The sequence below is a fragment of the Chamaea fasciata genome, unplaced genomic scaffold (assembly GCF_029207755.1).
Source record: "Chamaea fasciata isolate MVZ Bird 193981 ecotype frontalis unplaced genomic scaffold, bChaFas1.0.hap1 SCAF_1, whole genome shotgun sequence".
NCBI lineage: Eukaryota > Metazoa > Chordata > Aves > Passeriformes > Sylviidae > Chamaea > Chamaea fasciata.
In genome coordinates, this window is record NW_027094086.1 from 40386220 (window position 1) to 40405900 (window position 19681).

At 34.3% G+C, this 19681-nt stretch overlaps 1 protein-coding gene across 2 annotated transcripts in view; it reads left to right on the plus strand.

Annotated features, from left to right (window-relative positions):
• Positions 1–19169, plus strand: part of RB1CC1 (RB1 inducible coiled-coil 1) — a 65566-nt gene extending 46397 nt beyond the window's left edge. The window contains exons 15-24 of one of the 2 annotated variants that reach the window (XM_066181430.1): positions 193–2108; positions 5847–6006; positions 8200–8308; positions 8429–8669; positions 10249–10300; positions 11304–11351; positions 14334–14392; positions 16133–16269; positions 17790–17860; positions 18202–19169. In XM_066181430.1, coding sequence (XP_066037527.1) covers positions 193–2108; positions 5847–6006; positions 8200–8308; positions 8429–8669; positions 10249–10300; positions 11304–11351; positions 14334–14392; positions 16133–16269; positions 17790–17860; positions 18202–18279 — 2871 coding nt within the window. In that variant the 3' untranslated portion in view covers positions 18280–19169. The remainder of the gene's footprint in view (positions 1–192; positions 2109–5846; positions 6007–8199; positions 8309–8428; positions 8670–10248; positions 10301–11303; positions 11352–14333; positions 14393–16132; positions 16270–17789; positions 17861–18201) is intronic. The other variant, XM_066181438.1, reaches the window with a different exon arrangement.
• The last annotated feature ends 512 nt before the right edge of the window (positions 19170–19681 follow it).

The window sequence follows — 19681 nt, forward strand, 5'->3', positions numbered from 1 at the left end:
GAAACTTGATGGAAGATCTTCTTGACTTTCTGCAATTTTTACTTAAGTTTTAGTTGCACATAATTTGGATTGTTACAAATAATAAGGCTGATTTTTTAAAGTTCTCATTTTGCCTGGTGGTTTTGAATTAATTTTCAATATTAACAGTTCTGCTTATCAGTTTGTGTTTATTTCTTGTTTTATAACTTGCAGGCCTCCAATAGTCAAGCATCGCCACAATCTGCTACAACCCCAAGGATGGAAAGTACTACAGGAACCGCAATTGCTACCTCTTCAAGAACTCCTCCATCACTCAGTCTTCAGGGTCCCCTGTGTCCTCCTGTGTGTCCCCCAGCTCCATTAGAAGAGTTGTCTCCAGACAGCATTGATGCTCACACGTTCGACTTTGAAACAATTGCCCATCCGAACTTGGAGCAAGCTCTTAAGCAAGGATCGTTAGACTTGGATTCATTAGCAGAGAGTCCAGAATCTGACTTTATGTCAGCAGTAAATGAATTTGTAATAGAAGAAAATCCAGTGTCTCCTAATGTCATAAGTGACCCACAAAGCCCAGAAATGATGGTGGAATCACTTTATTCTTCAGTTATCAATGCAATAGACAGTAGACGTATGCAAGATACAAGCTCTTGTGTAAAGGACATTTCAGTAGAAAATGCTTCTCTCAGTGTTTGTGTGGAGAAGTGTAGGGTTATTGCTCTAGACTCAAAGGTACATTTAAGAGGTATAAAAGAAGATCTTTGCCATTTCAGAACACTTGTACAAAGAGAACAGTGTGACTTTTCTAATTCTTTAAAATGTACTTCCTTAGAAATAGTAAATACAATTGAAAAGGTAAAACTTTCACTTGAAAAAGCACTAAATGATAAGCATCAAAATGAATTACAGTCTTTAAAAAGTGAGTATGAAAGTAAAATTAATAAATTATTGGAGGATGGTGAAGAAAATAAAAAGAAAATCAAAAAGTTAAAAGGTGACCTGTTAGGCCTTGAGGAAGTTATTCAGAATAAGAATGATGAATTTGCAATAGTAAAGAATGAGAAAGAAGCTGTAGTTTGCCTTCAGAATGAAAAAGACCAGAAATTACTTGAATTGGAATGCCAAATGGAGACACAAAATTCTGAAATCAAGGAACTGAGGCAGTCACGTGAAATAGTACTTGAAGACTTGAAAAAACTTCATGTTGAAAACAAAGAGAAGCTACAACTCCTGAGGGCAGAACTTGAGAGTTTAGAGCAAAGCCATTTAAAAGAACTGGAAAGCAACCTACAAGCCAGGCATTTACAGGAATTTGAGAAGGTCCTAGCTGAGCACAAGGACTGTTTGGATAAATTAAAAAAGGAGAACCAGCACAGACTTGAACAAATGCAGGAATCTCATGAAGTAGTTATGCAAGAGAAACAACAACAAGTAGAAGAGTTACAACTCAAGGTTTCAGATCTGTCTGATTTGAGGTGCAAACTAGAAGTTGAACTTGCCCTGAAAGAGGCAGAAACTGATGAAATGAAGCTTCTTTTGGAAGAAAGCAGAAACCAGCAACAAGAGACCTTGAAGTCTCAGATTGACAAGGAAACTGAAAGCTTAAGAAAGGAGATAGATAAATTAAATAATAAAATACTAATCAGCAGTGAAGAATATCAAGTGGGCTTATCAGAACTAAGGACTCTGATGACAATTGAGAAAGATCAGTGCATTTCTGAGCTAGTAAATAGATATGAAGAAGAATCAAATTTGCTTAGAACTGAATTAAATAAAATAACTCTTCTTCATCAAAAAACTGCTGAGGCAGAAAAAAGACTTTCAGAGCAAATAAAAGAACTGCAAAGTAAGTTAGAGTTGGAAATGAGTGCCCTAGAGAAGGAAAAAACAGAAAAATTGTCTCTCTGTGAGCAGCAGGAAAAATATGAAGCCATTATCCATAAGCTAAAGGAAGAGAAAGAACTGTTAGTATCTAACCAAGAACAAGACAGGCAGTTGCTCATTCAGAAGCTCAATTGTGAAAAAGAGGATGCAGTTCAAACTGCTTGTAAGGAGTTTGAATTACAGAGGGAAGCTGCTGAAAAAGGGCTTTTGGAAAAAATACAACAACTTGAGATGCAAGTGAATCAGAGGTACTGTAAGAATTAAGTTACTGTGTTTTCCTAGTATTTTAATCAATATGGTATATTCATGACAGGCTGTGCAGTAACTAAAATTCTTGTATTTGTAGTAACGTTTATCTGTATTGGTTTCTATATTTACATTTCAAGTTGCATCCATTTTATAGGTAGTGATGTTCCCACGTCTGTAGTTCATGTCAAAGATTGTATAATATGTTATACAGGACAATTTCAAGACAGCAATGAAGGTTTTATATTTTAGTCACGTGAAAGGAGTGTTCCCACGTGAGAGCATGCAGTGGCTGGCTTTTAGGGTAGCCTGATAACTTTCTTGGCTAACTGTAAACCAGGTTGGTGATAATGGTGGCATGAAAACTTGAGTGAGAATTTATACGGGATTGACTGAGAGCTGTCCCATGGCCACATGGACTTCCATTGACTTCTGCTGCCCCACTTATGTATTTCAGGTCTTCAGTTTGAACTTCATAATGAAACACAAAGGTGCAGCATAATCCTAAAGAGCATCCTAACATCACCATTTTTCTTTGTTAATTTCTGCTGAGGTTTTCCATTTTAAAAATATATTTTTCCCTTGCCAAGAATGCATAAAATTATTCTTTCTGACTTCTCATATCTTATGTACTTACAAGTTTGTAATGCCTGCCATCAGCCTAGATTATGTTGTTATAGAATGGAAATATTTGAAATTTTCAATGCGGTTTAGGCTCAGCAACAGTATTCTTTTTTAAATGCTAGTATTTATCATTTATGTTTTTGTAGTGTGAATCAATGCAGCAGATAGATCTTGTTTGTAAAATTTCTTCATAGAGGAATTTTTTTCCCTGGTATTAGGCTATACCAAGTACATGAAATGGGAAAAGATCAATAAAATGGATTGAATGGACTTAAAAGCAAGAATACTGCAAAAAAATGATTATAGACTTAAGTTAGCTTTTAAATTTTGAGCATCAGTGTACTGTTAAAAAAAAACAACAAAACAGTAGGAGAAGGGAGGTTATGCAGTGTCCAACAGCATAGTCCAAGGGAAATGGGAATATCTGCTTCACTGGAATTGTCTGCTACCTCAAGATTTTCACATGCAAGCAAATCCATCATTACGTGATGCTTTGTTAGTGCCTGTGTTTGCTTCTCAGTGTATAAAGGAATGCATCAAGAAAGTATTGCTTCTTTGAATTAAGACTGGGATGTAATGAAACTTAAGAACAGCCCTTCTTAATTGAAGAGAATATTCTCTTAATGAAATATGGTGAAATGAGAAGAAAAATGTTAAATTCTGCATTCTTTTCCTTTTCTGTATATTAATGTATTGTAGGAAAGCTTGACTCAACAGGAAAAAGATGTAGCTCTGTCATCAGACTTTTTAAAAATCCGCCTACACTTAAATTTGAACTTGTGAGCACAGCTGTGTATATTCTTATCCAAACTGGATAAAACAAATAATGTATTTCAAAGAAATATTATCTACTTCAATCTAAAGAAGTGTTGTTAGTTTGTTACAAGTTCTGTCAAGTAATTTAATTTTTAGTGTGACATTGAAATATATTTTGCCTCCTAAGGCTTCTTTTTATGCCTTTATTCTGCTGTTAGTTTTTTTGCTCTAGGAATCAAGATACACTGTTTTATCTCCCAAGGGCATATATGTTAAGTAAACCTGTCCTAATATTTCAAACTCATTATTTAGTTGTTTGATTTTTGAATTCCTAAAACCCCAGGCTGTGTCAGTAACTCAGGTTGGTTTGTTATCCTCACTCACTGTTTAGCAGTTAACTTGTAATGGTAGGAAACAACTTTTATTTGGCATGTGAGTGTATGTTTGGTGGTTTCTGCAAGAGTAATGTTACGTTAGCCATTCAGAAGGTACAGACAGATAGAGGGATTGTTAAATTTGATGTGAATATTGCTCTGGTGTCAGGAATTTAGTTTTTGAACTTTCATGAAAACTAACAAAAATATTTAGAGGCCGCAAAAAATGTTTGCTATCCATGCATACAGTATAAAAATTAGCATGGTTTGGTGTGTCTGAAAATCAGGTAATTTTGATTAGGAAAGATAATAAAACTGCCAGGCATTTGTAGTTCCATTTATTCTTTTTGCACTATGTAGTAGTGTAAAACAGTAGAGAAAACCATAATATCTTTAATGATTTGTTGTTGAGCATTTTGAAACAATTTTATGGTTAGGTAAAATATCTATAATACTGTAAAGAAGATTAAAATTAGAATAGGAATCCCAACTTCTTTGAAGATGGATTACTGCTTTGGTATCTTCCAGTCTTGGTATTGTCCAGCCACTTCTGTCAGACCACCATAAGCAGTGAAGCTTCTCCACAGAGGACATGTCCTCTCTCTCTCTTAGCTAGGCTTCATTTAGAAATAAACTGCACTTTATTCAATCACAAAAATGTTTTCTCAGTGGCACAAAAAAAGATTTGCCTGAGTTTTTCATGATGTTCTTTTCTCTACTTATTTTTACTTCTGACTTCAAGAACGTCAGAGGCTGTTTAGCCGCTCAGAGAACTTCAGTTGGCTTTCAGAGCTCTTTTATTGAAAGCTTCTTATGGGCTTTTTGAGTGCTTAGCTGCTGCATAATAGTTTGTATATTCAGTATATGCCCATGTGGTAGATCAGTTGCAGTACTGTTAAGTACATCCTTTGTCACTTTAGAGCAGTGCAAGTGTTTGCTTGCAAAGAAACCCCAGTCTGAAGATACATGCTTTAGATATCTTGAAAACAATAAAGTTACACGTTGTCACCATTGCTATAGTGATAAGACCTGTTCAGATTAAATATTTAAACCTACTGCCTGGTACAGTGATGAGGTATAAAAACTGGTAATGTGCTAGCATCCCTTGCAGAACAACAATATCCTTTACTTGGCTGTCATTTCCAAGCAGTAGTCCAGGCAATCCATCTGAGAGGCAGGTGATTCCTGCTTTGGTTTAGTTCAGCTAAGAGCTTTGGGTTTAAATATGAATAATTTTAATATCAATATGATTTAAATATGATTCTGCTGCAGATGGATAATAGAAATTTTAAATAATGCAATTTTTCACAATTGTTACCCAATGAAGGGATTTCTCTAGTCTAAAGTTCTTCAGGGGGGTTCTTGATAACTCAAGCCAAAACACAGAAGAGTGTAATTAATTTTTGTTTCAGTGGTGAAAAATACTTGGCCTGTGTAACATTGTTTCAAAAGCCATTTGAGGTCATTATCCTTCCTGCCTTTGTGACTGTTGATGGTTTCTTCATGATCATTACTGCTGTCCTCCAGATTTTGCGATCCAGAGTTTTGAATTTCACGTCTGGATTCCTTAGCATCAGATTTACTGCTGAATTGTTTTCCTTACGTGATATTTCTGAAGACTTTGCACTTTGACATACTAAGTATCTTTGTGAAGTTGATAATTGTTTGTTCTTTTTGCAACTTTTCACACCTTCTGTTACATTAGTAAAAGGATAAACAAAAGTCCTCCCCCACAACAAAACTTAAACATTGGAGCCCGCGTGCCACACTAAAAACATAATGCCCGAGAGCAAGAACTGGTGAGATGCTCATGATTAAAACGTAGAATTGAAGTTAGAAATGCCTTAATTGTAATATAGTATTTATTGAATATTTCAGAAATAATGTCTCAAAATGAACGTCTGACTTTTTTTATGTGTGCTTATTTCATGTATTGTGGGGCTTGGTATATGCTGCACATTTAAAGCCTAAACGTTTTCTTTTAAGTCCTCCTGTGGAATCATCTGCTGAATCAAACTTAGTTGCTGAACTTCAGGAGAAGCTTCAGGAAGAAAAAATGAAGTTCTTAGAACAACTTGAAGAGCAAGAGAAAAGAAAGAATGAAGAAATGCAGAACATCAGAACATCACTCACTGCAGAGCAGCAGGTAAAGCTGTTTTTTTTCTAATTATTTTTGCTCCCATGACAATTGTGTTCTTTTGCTGCTTTGAAGTTAAGAGTACAGTTTTCTCTTTTTCTCTGTAACAGTTCCACAGTCTAAACTTGTGTGATTATCTGAAGCCAGGATAGGATGTGTTAATGAAATTAAGCATTTAAGCATTTAAAAAAAAACCAAAACAAAGAAACGAACAAAAACCACTAGGAAAAAAAAAAAAAGCCAAACCAATTACCAAAAACTGGCAATCCAGATTCAGTTTTTGTGACTTCTTTTGCTTAAGTGCTTGAAATTTATATTCATTCATCTCTTTAACTGCAGAAAGATATCAGGTATCTCAAAATTTGTGGACAGCACTAAATTAATTATTTGAAATACTAATTGTTTTGGGATGCTGCTTACTGGCTTTGAAAGTTTATTACCATGGATAGGTGGTGTTTTGAGGTTCAAAGCATAAATATATTGTATTTTGAGGTTCAAAGTATGTTGCATTTTGCATAATAAACCTAAAGCTGTGTACTCTTTATCTTGATAAAAAATCACGTTGCACTGGATTAATATTTTACGTCTGTATTCATACATTTTTTTTTCCTTTCTAAACACCTTCACCTTTTAGTTTCTGTAGATGAGTCTTGAGTTCTTAAATTAAATCTCTGTTAGCAACAGCTATTATCTGCAGCTTTGTTGCATTTAAATACTGAGAAAGGATTTTCTGTTTTAAGCACTTCTCCTTACTGTAGCTGTGATAGGATCAAATAAGGACAAAGAGACAAGGGTGGTGATCAGCCAGCTTGGTGAATGAATGCTATGAATCACTTGGTGCAGGGAACACAAAATTGCTGGTGGCTATAAAGAGAGGAGTATTATTGCAATTGGGCTGCAAGCATTAATACTGAAGTTAGCCTTACTTAGTAAATTGAATAGGGAATTTTTCCTACATTGCTAATCATTAGATTTATTTTTCCATCACATTATTCCTTAGTATTCCATTTTCCTCGTTATCTAATAGTATTCTTCATTTTTGCAGCAGAGCATGGAAGGGAAGGTTCTGAGGCATTGACAGCAAATTCCAGGGAAAGCTGGAGCTTTTTTAAAAAACAACAAATGACCTGCCTCCCCCCCCAAAAAAAGACCCCAACCAAAGCAAACAAATACCCCAAATCCAGAAAAACATTGTATCAGTGACTGCTGACAGTTTACTTCACTGGCTCTAGTGATTACTGAATATTTTGGGTATTTAGCCTTGCCTTTGTGTTTTTTGGGTTTTGTTTTCTTTTCTCTGTGAAGTTTCCTTAGAGGTGTCACTTATGCTTGTGGCAGGAGAGTTTGGTTGTGCAGGCATATAACGAAAGCTGCTCTGCCTTATATAAGGTGTGTAGCCCACCAAATAGTTTGCATTTTAAGGCTGAGAGTTGATAGGCACATACCAAGACAGTCTTCAAATTCACAGAAAAATTAAAATCAATTAGAAATGTCCTTTTAATAGGTAGTTCTTGGTAGGTTTTGTTTGTCTCAGCAGCAGCACTTCAGGAGTAAAAGGGCACAATGGTCAGTAGAAGGATTGAAGAAGTGGAGAGCTTTGTCAGACTGGTACTGAAGGCTGTGCTGGCCTCTTTTTATGTTCACCTATTTCAAGCTATTAACCATGATTCCCATGTATCTTTTGCAATAGTTAATTGTTCACTGAAGAATTAATGCATGACTTGAAATGTATTTTTAATTCAGTTTATAGTGTATTGATAATGGTATTTTTTTTCCATTGTATGTAACACATCTGGATGCAGTTCAGCTTAATATTAATAACTTGAACCCTCCAAGTAACTGTTTTAAATATAGAATGTTCAATTATTTTACATTAACTGGAATATAAAGTATTATATTTAAAGAAAAAATGACAACTTAGGATTTTGAAAAATTAGTTCTTTATTATTGTACTACTTGTATGTATCAGACTTGAGGGAATGAGATATTTAATAAAATTAATGTTAAAAAAATTTACAGACAAACATAAAAATAAAATTTACAGGCATTTTATCTCTTCACCAAAGCAATAAGTAAAAAAGTTTTAATTTCTTGTTTAATTTTAATGTAGAAAACTGAAATGCATGCTGTCTTTTGTAATATTTTGCATTACATTTTTACAGTACATTCATTATTTCAGTAATAATTCCTTTCTGTTTTCAGACTAACTTTAACACTGTTCTGGCAAGAGAGAAAATGAAAAAAGAAAACATAATTAATGATCTTAGTGACAAATTAAAAGTGCTTACACAACAGCAAGAAAAAGATAAGGGTAAGCAAAGTTCTGAAGAAGTATTCATCTTTTCTAGTAGGACTGTTCCATTCGTTGCAGATTGGTTTTGATCATTAGTGTTGCTGTAATTAAAAGAAATTCTGTTTATTTGTGTCACAGATTTGATTGAAACACTTTCTGAAGATCGAGCTCGCTTACTGGAAGAGAAGAAGAAGCTTGAAGAAGAAGTTAATAAACTGAGAAGTAGTAGTTTTTCTCCATCAGCCTACTTGGCAGCAGCGCCAGAAGCTTGTGGAGCCTGTGCAGCTGATGTGCCCGCTGACGCAGAGAGATTGGTTGCTGACCTTGGGGCTGAAGGGAGGATGGACTCCACGATGGAAACCAGTATGATGGCTGTGCAGTAAGTATGGGCCATTAGAGTAGAAATGCACAAAGCATGCTCTCATTCCGGAAGTGTGTGCTCTTGGGTGGTGTGAAGTACAGATGAGCATGTTTAACTCTCCTCCTGCCTTTGATGCTCTTCCTGAAAATATTCTTCTAAACATACATGTGTATGCAATTGTGATGTGGCAATCATTAGGAATGTGTGGGTTTGATGACTTTGAAGTATGCAGCTTCAAGATGAAACTTGGCCCCACAATCATGATGTAAAAGAATATGCCTAAGTATACAAAGTGTAAGTCAAACAGAAGGAAAACTATAATGGTGAATGAGCTGGGAGGCTGCATGTTAATGACGCATCTTTTGAACAGTGTCTCACTTTTATGCTTCTGGAGTTTTAAAGAACTCCAGAATACCTTTCACAGAAGTAAAGAAACCTGCCTGGGGACCACAAAAGAGGAGCAGCAAGGCTTTTACCAGAGGAGCAAGAGCAGAATTTTTAGATGTACTTACATTGACCTTAGTCGGTGTCCATCACAACCAATGCTGCCCTACCCAGACCGCTTAACAGCTTGGTGGAAGTGAAGATGAAAACAGTTTGTTCTTGTCAATCTAAACTAATGGCACTGATAATAAAACAAGGAAGTACCCTATCTTTAGAAAAAGAGCTGTTTCTTATAATAATCATTTTAGTCCTGCATTCTTAAAACTGATGTACAAAAAAAATTAAGGTGAGCTTGTGAACAAAAAAAATTATGACTCAATGTATGATCAGACAGAAACTTTCACAGGTTTCTGTTGACTACTTCCTATTACATGAGAGCTAAACAGCCTTTTAACTGAACAGAAGTAATGATTAGTATGGTTTAATTATAATCTGTTAGCTTTGCTGAGTATTTTGATTGGATTTATAGCATGTTTCCTCCCAACACTTGTGCATTTTCTCAATCAAATCAGTTTGGACCAGAAATTACATGGTTTCTTCCTTATTTGAACTGCTTTTAAAGTACATTGTTAACTGTTCTAGGAATTACTGTTTATGTTCTTAAGAAATTACTTGGATGTTAGCATTATTTTATCATGCCCCCGTGCTCAGTTTATCCCACAGATGAGGCAACAAGTAGCAAGTTCACATTAGTGTCTCTACCAGAGAGCACCAGGGCACTTCAGACTACTCCCCAGTAGCCTTTGAGCTACAGACCAGGAAAATGGGACATAACAGAGCTTAATTGCAGTATCGGGAGTTAACTGTCAAAGCGTGTGGGGTGTATCTTTCATCCTGGTGTCTTGAAAACAATGCAAAATGCCCCCATGCAAGGTATGCCCCCATGTAGCTTGATAAACTAATCAATGGCTGAAAATTCACTGCCTTGTTGCAGCAAGGAACCTCCTTGGTTTAAAGAAAAGAAAAAGTAATCCAAAACACCAGCCAAAAATATTGATGCTGATTTCTAATCTGTCTTTCTATACTGTTCCCTTTGTACTAGCAAATACACAACACTCTTCACAGTGAAGATGGCCAGTGGGTGTGGGAAAAACAATTTTTGATTATGAAGAAAATGTTAATTTTTAACCTGACCATTTTCTTTCTCTTTTAGTGAAAATGTTCATATGTCTGAAGAAAAGCAGAGGATAATGTTATTAGAAAGAGTGAGTAGATGTTTGTTTGTGAGGTTAAATGTTATGACTAACTACATTAAAAAGTATGTACATGTGAAGTTGTGCTGTGGTCAGTTACATGCTCTGATGCAATATAGTGTCTGCAAGGACTATAAATATTACTTCAAGGAATGTTTTTCCATTGTACTCTTGGATCACTGTAATTCACTAAAGTAATTCAAGATAACTTAAAACACTTTTGGCCTATCCTATGTAGGCTTTAGTATGAATGACTCAGGTGTAATACCCCTTCTTAGGAGTGACAGATCATTGTTTCAGAGAATTTCTGTAGAACAAAGGTTACAATTTTTTTTCTAATTAAGACATACAAAACAGCTGGACAGGATTTAAGATTGATTTACCAGTTTCTCATGAAAATGGGTAATTTCTCCTCATAAGCTGTATTCTTGGTAAAATATGAGATTAACCCATAGTGGTTACACTGGAGTATATCAGATTCTAGTAATTTTTAACTGTCCAGTCGTATCTAACTTCATCTCAGTTGTCTTTTTAAAGTTGACTTTTTATTAAAAAAAAAAAGTGTCCCGGATCACTTGAGCTAAAATCTGGGACCAAATAAAGAACAGGAATGCTTTCTGTTAAGGATTGTGACACTGCATAATGCAACTATCTGGATGTTTCTGACTATGAGCGCATTTTTTCTATCATCTGATTACAAAGAATTTGTAAGCTATAACGTAGTAATATATTACATTTCTATTGCTGTTCCAACATTGACATGTTTTTCTAACTGAAAGAGAAGTATGAGTATGGAGGTAAAACCTTAGCAATGGGATTTGTAGCACTAGTATAATTACTAGATTTAAGGGGGTTTTTGCATGTCTTTGTTCAAAAGATGTTTTAATAGTTGTTTTAGAACTGAAAGATGTTGTATTGTACTAGTTGGGCTCTAGTCATATCAGAACTTCCTAAAAAAATCTTTGTACTGTATAAGGTATAATACCCAGTTAATCAGATTAAGATTTTCTTTTAGACTTTGCAGTTGAAAGAAGAGGAAAATAAGAGATTAAATCAAAGATTGGTGAGTATTTGTGCAATCCATTTTTTAAGCCTCATGAAAAAATAAGAAAAGCTTAAAAACGTTAAGTTTATTAAAATCCAAGAATGTTTTTTATTAATTTAAAAAATATTTTAAGTGTTAAGGCAAGTGGTAAATAGGTAACCTGATAACCTTCTAGAGGTACTTGAGCTTAGTCTTCTCATGGAAAAAGATTCACAGGACTGGAGAGTGACTTCTTCCCAAAAAACACAGACCATCCAAAGTTGGGGTATAAGGGGGTGTTAATTTCCAGGGCATCGTGACTCAGTTTTCAGCAGCAACAGATTGAAGGCCAGTTTACAAGAATATAAATATGTCTGCATTTTAAGCACAATTGTTAGTTAACAATAACTTACAGATTGTTTTGGGAAAACTGCACCTCCCAGCTTTGCAAGGTGTGAAACTGTAATTCTGCCCAGCAGCTGGAAATACAGGCAGCCACCATACAAAATGCTCAAATACAGTAAATGCCTATGGAAGGAAAAATAATTTAGGGACAGAGAGCCCTTGATTCCTGTACTCTAAATTCTTATCCTTTTATTTATTCTCGCTTTATCCTTGCTAGCAGGTCTCAATTTTTAGGTCTTAAACAATTTCCTGTGTGTATAGGAAACAGACACATCCTTTGGTTAGACTGGCCATGGTGATCTCACTTTTTTTTAAGTGATAGGTGATACCTAGAGGTTTGGTCGGAACTACTGTCTGTGTAGTGAGAAGTTACGCTTCGTACCGGGCCTAAGAAAGGATTGCAGAACATCAAAAAGTACAATTTTTAAAGGATTATTTTTAATTCAGAATGTCAGTGAAGTACACAGAATTTATTTAAGTGTAGTTTTTACAGTACTACTCAAAATACACCCGGACAAGTTTTCTAAACCTCTCTGCAGATTTCCTGAATCAAACTCTTGATCTCTCATGTTAGAGTAAAATAAAATGGAAGAAACACTGTGTACAAGACAAATAGAAGATTATTCTTGTTATGATTAATGCAAAGCCATGTAAGAGAAATTGGTGGTTCATTGTTCTCTAAAGCAATTCAGATTTGATTTCTAAATGGGCATAGGAGATTCATATCTTTTCAATTCCTTATGTATAAAATGAGTTTTTACATAGATAAGTTTATTATTTGTCTCTTTGTCCTTCTTTTCCTCATCCCCTCCTTTCAAATGCACTTCTAAAATTGAAATGTACATCACAACACTTAAATACCAATGTTTGTTTCTGTTGAGGTACTTCAGATAAGGAGCTCAGGAGGCATTCTGTGTGGAAAAGAGTATCTTCATAGGTCACTGGCTTTTGCAGAATTGTGAATTACTTCTACAAGGAAAAGAAAGGGACTCCTTTTAATACTTGAAATATTATTACAGTATTTTGGTCACAGTAAATGAATTACTGAGAAAAGGAACCATTTTTTCTGTATAAAGGCTATTACAATTGGACTCAAAAAACATTCCTTACTAGATTTTAACGTAATTACTCTCAGCATTCTAATTTGTTCTGTTTTTCTTGAAGTTAGAAATTAAGGGAAAATCAGAAATCAAGCTATTTTATGTTTTCACTTAACAGTTGTTCCAGTTTAAAAAAAAAACAGCAAGAATATATCTGGTCTGTATATCTGAAGAGAACTCTCACCAAACACTTTTGTGAACAGTCTAAGCAAATTTGACAAATTTCATGCTAGCTGCAACTTTTTCAAGAAAGAAAGGTAGCCTCTAAAAAAAAAATCTGAAGTTGGATCCTGTAAAGAAAACTGCTGAAAATGTCATTAGAATTTGAGAGCTTTGTGTGATGTACTGCATTCAATTTGGACCCATTCTTTGAAGAAATTAAGAAAATGAGCTGTGAATAGGCTTCAAGCTTGTATGAAGACAGGCTGGTACTGCCTTTGGGGAAGGCAGGGGGCAAGATTGACAATAGAAAGGAAATTTGCTGTAGGGAACAATATCGGAGTTACAGCTGAAAAATCACGTGCTAAACTTCAAGTGTGAGCAATCTAGGTTTGAATAGCACGTACAAATGGTCCGGGAAGTAGGAATGGATGGAAAATCTGCAGGACCTCTAGTCAGAGTTTCTGTGGGGCAATTATGAATTGTCTTTTGTAAGGAGATTATCAGAGGGTAATGGAACTGATACATTTACATCTGAACACCTTCCCCAGCTACTTGCCTGCATGTGGGATAGGTATTCATTTGGAGATAGAAGTAGCATTAATTACCCATTATCATTTCTTGTTATCACAGTTATTGTAGAAACTTCGTGTGCGCTTATATTTATTGTTAGGTCTAGTTTGTAATACTGAAGTTAGTCCATGTCCCAGTATTTTATTAATTTAAACAAAGGCAAATACACATATAGAAGATAATTCTTATGTCCAAAATCTTAGAGAATTGAACCTCTGTTTGATCTTAGTAAATTTGACTCCAGTTTTGTTCCAGAGAGCGTTACCCTATTGATTACAATAAACTTTAGATTTTGTGGTAGTTTGTAGAAAAACCGAGAGACTATGTTGAGCTCAACATCTAGAGTTTAAGTGTAACAAACACGTTTAATCCCTGGTGTTCTACCATCAGCCCTTTCTAGTGCCAGTGACTTCTCTGTTAGAATGGACAGTTTTGTCATAAGTCTTGCATATGCCTAGACTAAATATTCACTGGCACTGATATAAAAAGCCCCTCCCAGTTTTAAATAATGAGGGAGAAGTTAGTTATGCAGGAACTTTTATAATCAAAGGTAGCTATTAAAAAAAAAATGAAGTACAATAATAAAAACCAAAACCAAATCACAAACAACCAAACCCACTATAGAACAGGATGACAAAAGTATGGTGGGTTTTCTGAGTGAATATAAAATCTGCAAGACTAGGCACTGTTTGAAATCAATAAAAAATCATCTTGCTATATTCTTACCTGCAATGTAATTTCATCGTAGCTTGCCAGTACTTTATAACTTTTCTCTTTTTCATAGATGTCCCAAAGCATGTCGTCAGTATCCTCAAGACATTCTGAAAAAATAGCAATTAGAGAGTAAGTACATGCTAATTTTCATATAAAGGAATGGATATGCTTTTTTTTTTTTTTTTTACAATTCTTCTATTCTTGCTCTGTGTTGAAAAGATGTATAGATCGCTATAATTTAGCCATCAGCTATCAAACCATCCCAGTTGAGCATAAATCAAATTTTATAAACAATATAATGGTCTTTTTTAATTCTCTTCAGTGACTTTCTTGAATTCTGTACTTCACCATGGGATTTCTAGAGTTCTGAGGCTTTTTTTAGATTACATTTTTGTTTATCTGTAACCTTGAAGTCATGCTAAGAGAAAGGAAATCTATTCATCCTGAAAACGCATAGTGCTGTATTATATTTCAAGAGAAGTCTTACCTTCCTGAAGTCCTCAAAGTTCTTGTCTTACTCTAACAGAACGAAATAAAATTAACTCGAACATTTTGCTAGGTATTATCAATCTATTAGCAGCTGCGTATAGAATTGTTGCAGGAAAAAAGAAGTATTCTTGTAAAATGTGAAAGCTAAAGACAACTTCTTCATTAATATTAATCTTATAAATTACTTGAGTATTATAAAAAATCTTTTGAGAATTAAAACCTGCACAGATTTTTCTGTTAATGTTTTCTAAATTACACCAGTTTCCATTTTTGCTGTAACAAGATCAGCAGGTGAAGAATGGGTTTTTTCCCTCTAACATCTGAAAATTGTCACAAGTGTCTTGGTAGTTTTTGAGGAGGAAAATGATATGAAAGAAGAATTCATCTGTCCAGTAGAGATGTTTTTAAATCAATGTAGCCTGTCTTCATAGTAAGTCCAGGCAGAAAAGTTTGGAGTCTTGTTTATTTAATCCAAAAATGAACTTTAAAGATGATGACCTAAATTTCTCTAGATTTAATCAATTGACTGACTGTGTATCTGTAGTCTCCTTCTATGGAGAAGTTTTTCACTTTCTTTGCACTTCCTCCCTCATCATCAGAGAAGTAGTAGTATTTATTCTTAGAGCTCCCTTGTGATCTAATTCTTAATTTGTAGCTATTTTAGACTTAATTTCATTAATGGGTAAATAATTTCCTTGCAACACTTTACACCCTGGAACAAGAAGTTTGGAGACAGAAGCTGTTCTTTGAATTCTGTTACTGAAACTTGGCATGAGAACTTGGTGGCTTCTTGTGTTACCTTGGTGTCAGGAAGAAGCAGAGTTTTAAAGCTTTTTACACACAGTCACCACAGTGTTATTTGGGTCTTCATCATTTGATCAAAGATGAACAGTTCATCCTTTCTTTGTCTTATATGCTTAAACTTTTAAAATTGAGAGCTTCATAAATGTTATTGCTATGTTTTTCTGTGTTCAAATTTGCTTCAGTTTAAAACAACAAAGGAATATTTGTAAACACTGCTACAGTGGTGGTTACCTTAAGTAATAAGGTGAATAAAAAAATACAAAATTGAAACATTACTATTTAGTTATGTAGTTTTGATTATATTTTAAAGCAAAACCGAACTGTTCTTTTGAAAAAAATAATTTGAGCTGATGGGTATAGAAAATTTCAGAAACACTTTTAAAAGATATCCTGCTTTTATTGACTTCAGAAAATAGGAAATGTGTATGAGTTGGCATAGCAAATGGAAATGTCTTGCTGCTGTTCAACTTAGTCTGTCATGTAATAGATGGGGGAAAAAATGTAATGTCATTAATATAGTTTTAAGCTTCTGTGCTTTTTTTAGTTCAATTCTATGGTTTTTTTTTTTCCCCCCAGTTTTCAGGTTGGCGATTTGGTTCTCATTATCTTGGATGAAAGGCATGACAACTATGTGTTGTTTACTGTTAGTCCAACCTTGTATTTCTTGCACTCAGAGTCCCTTGCAGCATTGGATCTCAAACCAGGTGAGTGTGGTAAGTGTCAGTTTTTTTTCTAATTATTGTCTCCTCTTACAACTAACACTCTTAACTTTCTAACACTAAGTGATTTTTGTAAGTATGTATGTGATAAATATAAGAAGTATGTAATAGTTGTCAGCTGTCTTTGCAGCTTTTGCTGCTTGTTCTGATGCAAAATATTTTTCAAAGCAGAACATTTTGAATTAAAAATTTATGTAGATGTTAGTATTTTGGAAAGCTTGGGGAAAATATCTGCATCTTCAAAGTAAACTGTAAAAAAAAAAATGAAAAAGGAGAGTATGCCAATTTGGTACACACACAGAGTATGTTAACATTCCCATCAGGCTGCTTTAACTACTCAGAATAAATAATAAATAAAAAAACATAGACAATAGTATATGCGAATTTGCGAGCAATATTTTTGCTCATAGTTTTTCCACCAAATTAAAATGGTATTTATTCTAAATTTTCAGAGAAGACTTTCTGTATTATTTTGTTTATGTTCAAGTTGATTGCACATTTACTTTTTTTTTCTCCCTTAATTTTCAAGGCTTTTTGTTGACTTTTTTTGGCATCTATCTAAACTTAGATAAATCGAAATCTTTTTAAATGAGGAAAAATAACAATGCTTTGCACTAAACCATGAGCTGCATGAAGTGGATTCATGGAAATGTCTTTAAACTATCATGGTTTTTTGCAAACCCACCTGTGCTCCCGGCTTCATAAACACATCTGAGAATATGCATCAAATGAAAATTTGTATTAATTCCAATTTATCAGTAGAAGTTTATATGCTATTGCATATCACAAACTGTCAAATAATTTCACTGAGCAAACTTACTGTGGATTGCAGTTATGATAAAAGATGATAGATCTTGAATAATTGTGTGGTCTCCAGAAGACCACTAAACCCTAACTGGATTCGGAGTTTGCTGAAGGATATGTGCCATGTGTCGTCTGTGAAACATAAGGGGAAAATGCCTGTCTTGCTTCCAGATGTAATATATTGTGAACTCTGGCATTAGTAGTGCATACATAACTGTGTGAAATATGGTAGACTCTTCTTACTAGTTTTTTACATATATAATGTAAAAGCCATGTCAGTTTGTACATTACTGTGAGTACTTAGTTCACTGCCCTGTCTGTTTTCAAATGGACCAGCTTGCTCTGGTCCTTACCAATCCCTGAACAGAGTTAATCTCAAATCTGGGAAAACTGCACATAAAGCAAATATCAAGACTTATCAATTCAGGAAACCATGTCTTGATTCTAGTCCTGCATCGGGGAAGTGGGGAAAATGAAATTCGGAGCAATAGTTCTATTTGTGATAGGTCAAAATTGGTGTTGGCCTAGGTACTGCAAATTATTGTTCTAAGGGCCACCAAAATGTTGCATTTAAACCTGGCCTTACCTAGTGTTTGTTCATTTATTTAAACTGAGTTTTTAAAACAAATTCTGCATTTAATGAAAATATAATGTAATATCCTGGTGCTTGTAGTCACTTATCCAAAATATTAAATATGTTTTTCCTTTAGCATCAGGTGCATCTAGGAGACCTTGGGTGCTGGGAAAAGTGATGGAAAAGGAATATTGCCAGGCAAAAAAGGTAAGAAAATAGTAGTGAGAAATCATCTGTGATTAATAGAGAAGAAAGTCAGTTTTAGTATTTCCAATAATTGACAAATTCTCTCTGCATAAGAATTTAGATGAAAATTGTTCTAAGTTCTGCTATTCCTGCTTTTCTTTTGAGTCAGTGATTAGCAAGAGTAGGGGAAGCAGAAGAGTTGAGCGAGTAGTGGGTTGGGTATTTGCATCCACACTGTCCAGAGCCTTTCCAGACTCCTAAGGGACTCCTGACTACTGAGTAGTGGCAATCAGTTTGAGCTTAAAAATACAAAAATCAGTAGAATAATTCCATGTTTTAATTTTTTTATTCTTTTTTTGTAGGCACAAAACAGATTCAAAGTTCCTTTGGGTACAAAATTCTACAGAGTGAAAGCAGTACCATGGAACAAGAAAGTATAACACAACAAAGTTTTAGTTCAATTCTGTCTCCATTCTTTTTTGACTTGTCCTTCAGTGCTCGTTCATCGCTCCAAATACCAGGCCATCTTTTTATACTGAGGTCATGTGACAAGATACGTCATTGATGTACTGCTTTTACTTTTTAACAGGTGACATTTTAGAAATTCATCAAAAACTCTGGCCCTAACTGCTTCGATTTTTTTACCCAGATAACTTTAAGAGTGTGGACCAAATGAGTTCATTTTCTCGAAGGGCAACCACATGAAACATGGTTTGTTTGCCATGTTAATTGCCTGTTAAATATACATTAGCTTGTATTTAGATGTTAAATGTTAGTTACCATTATTACCAGCATATGTCCTTTTGTGAAATCATTATCAAAGTACTTGCACTCTTTAACAGATTCTTTATATGTGTAAAATTCATCAACTATTTAAAGAGGGTGTTCATTGCATGCAGATAATCATATAATTTTTCTTCAACATGAGTTTGCCTCAGTAGATGAATAAAAATAACTACTGCAGCTTGTTTCATTACATGAAAATGCTCTTTAATGTTAAAAAACCCTTGTAATTTGATGGACTGATTTTGATAATCAGTCACAGTTAGATCTGCAATCTTCAAAAGCACTTTCGATGGATTGATCACACAGATTCTGAAGGGAAGACACCTGTGCTCTTTATTCAAGGTGAAGCACTTGTTCTTCCCAACAAAACAGAAGTCTTGTATTAATCTATTTAGAAAAATCATATTGATGAAATTGTATTTCATGGTTGAGTTTCAGGAAAAAACTCATTGTACATTAACCATACAAGAGTCATTTAAGTAACAAATTATTGTAATTGTAAAAGACATGTAGAATTTTAAAACAATAAAGATTTGAAACTGTATGTGTTTGAAGTATTTGTGTGCCTTTTAAATGCTATCTCTAATATTTATTTCATGTTAATCTGTTGTATCTTCTCTGTGATTTCTCCAGTGGTTTGGTTACATAGAAATACCCAAATTTTCTATGAGAGGTAGTAATTTTCAAAACCATTTGGGAATTACAAGAACTACCTTGTAATCATAAAAATGAATTTAAGTAGACTGAAAATTTAATTTTGTCAGCATATTAAATGGATGAAGGACTTTTTTTAGTAGTTATACTGCCTACATTTTTAAAATGTAGTTTTATTTATTTTATTTTTAATAACAGTATAAAATGTATTATAAATATGTAGCCAATGGGAAATGAAATTATGAGTTCAGCTTCAGCTATAAGCTTATGCCTAGGATTCAATCCGTAGAGTTATTCAGCTGTGATTTATATTCAGGCGTGGAGTGGAAGAGGAAGAGATAAAGAAATGACCACATGAAAATCTCAATGCTTCTGCTCGTATGTTGCAAATAATACTTCTCC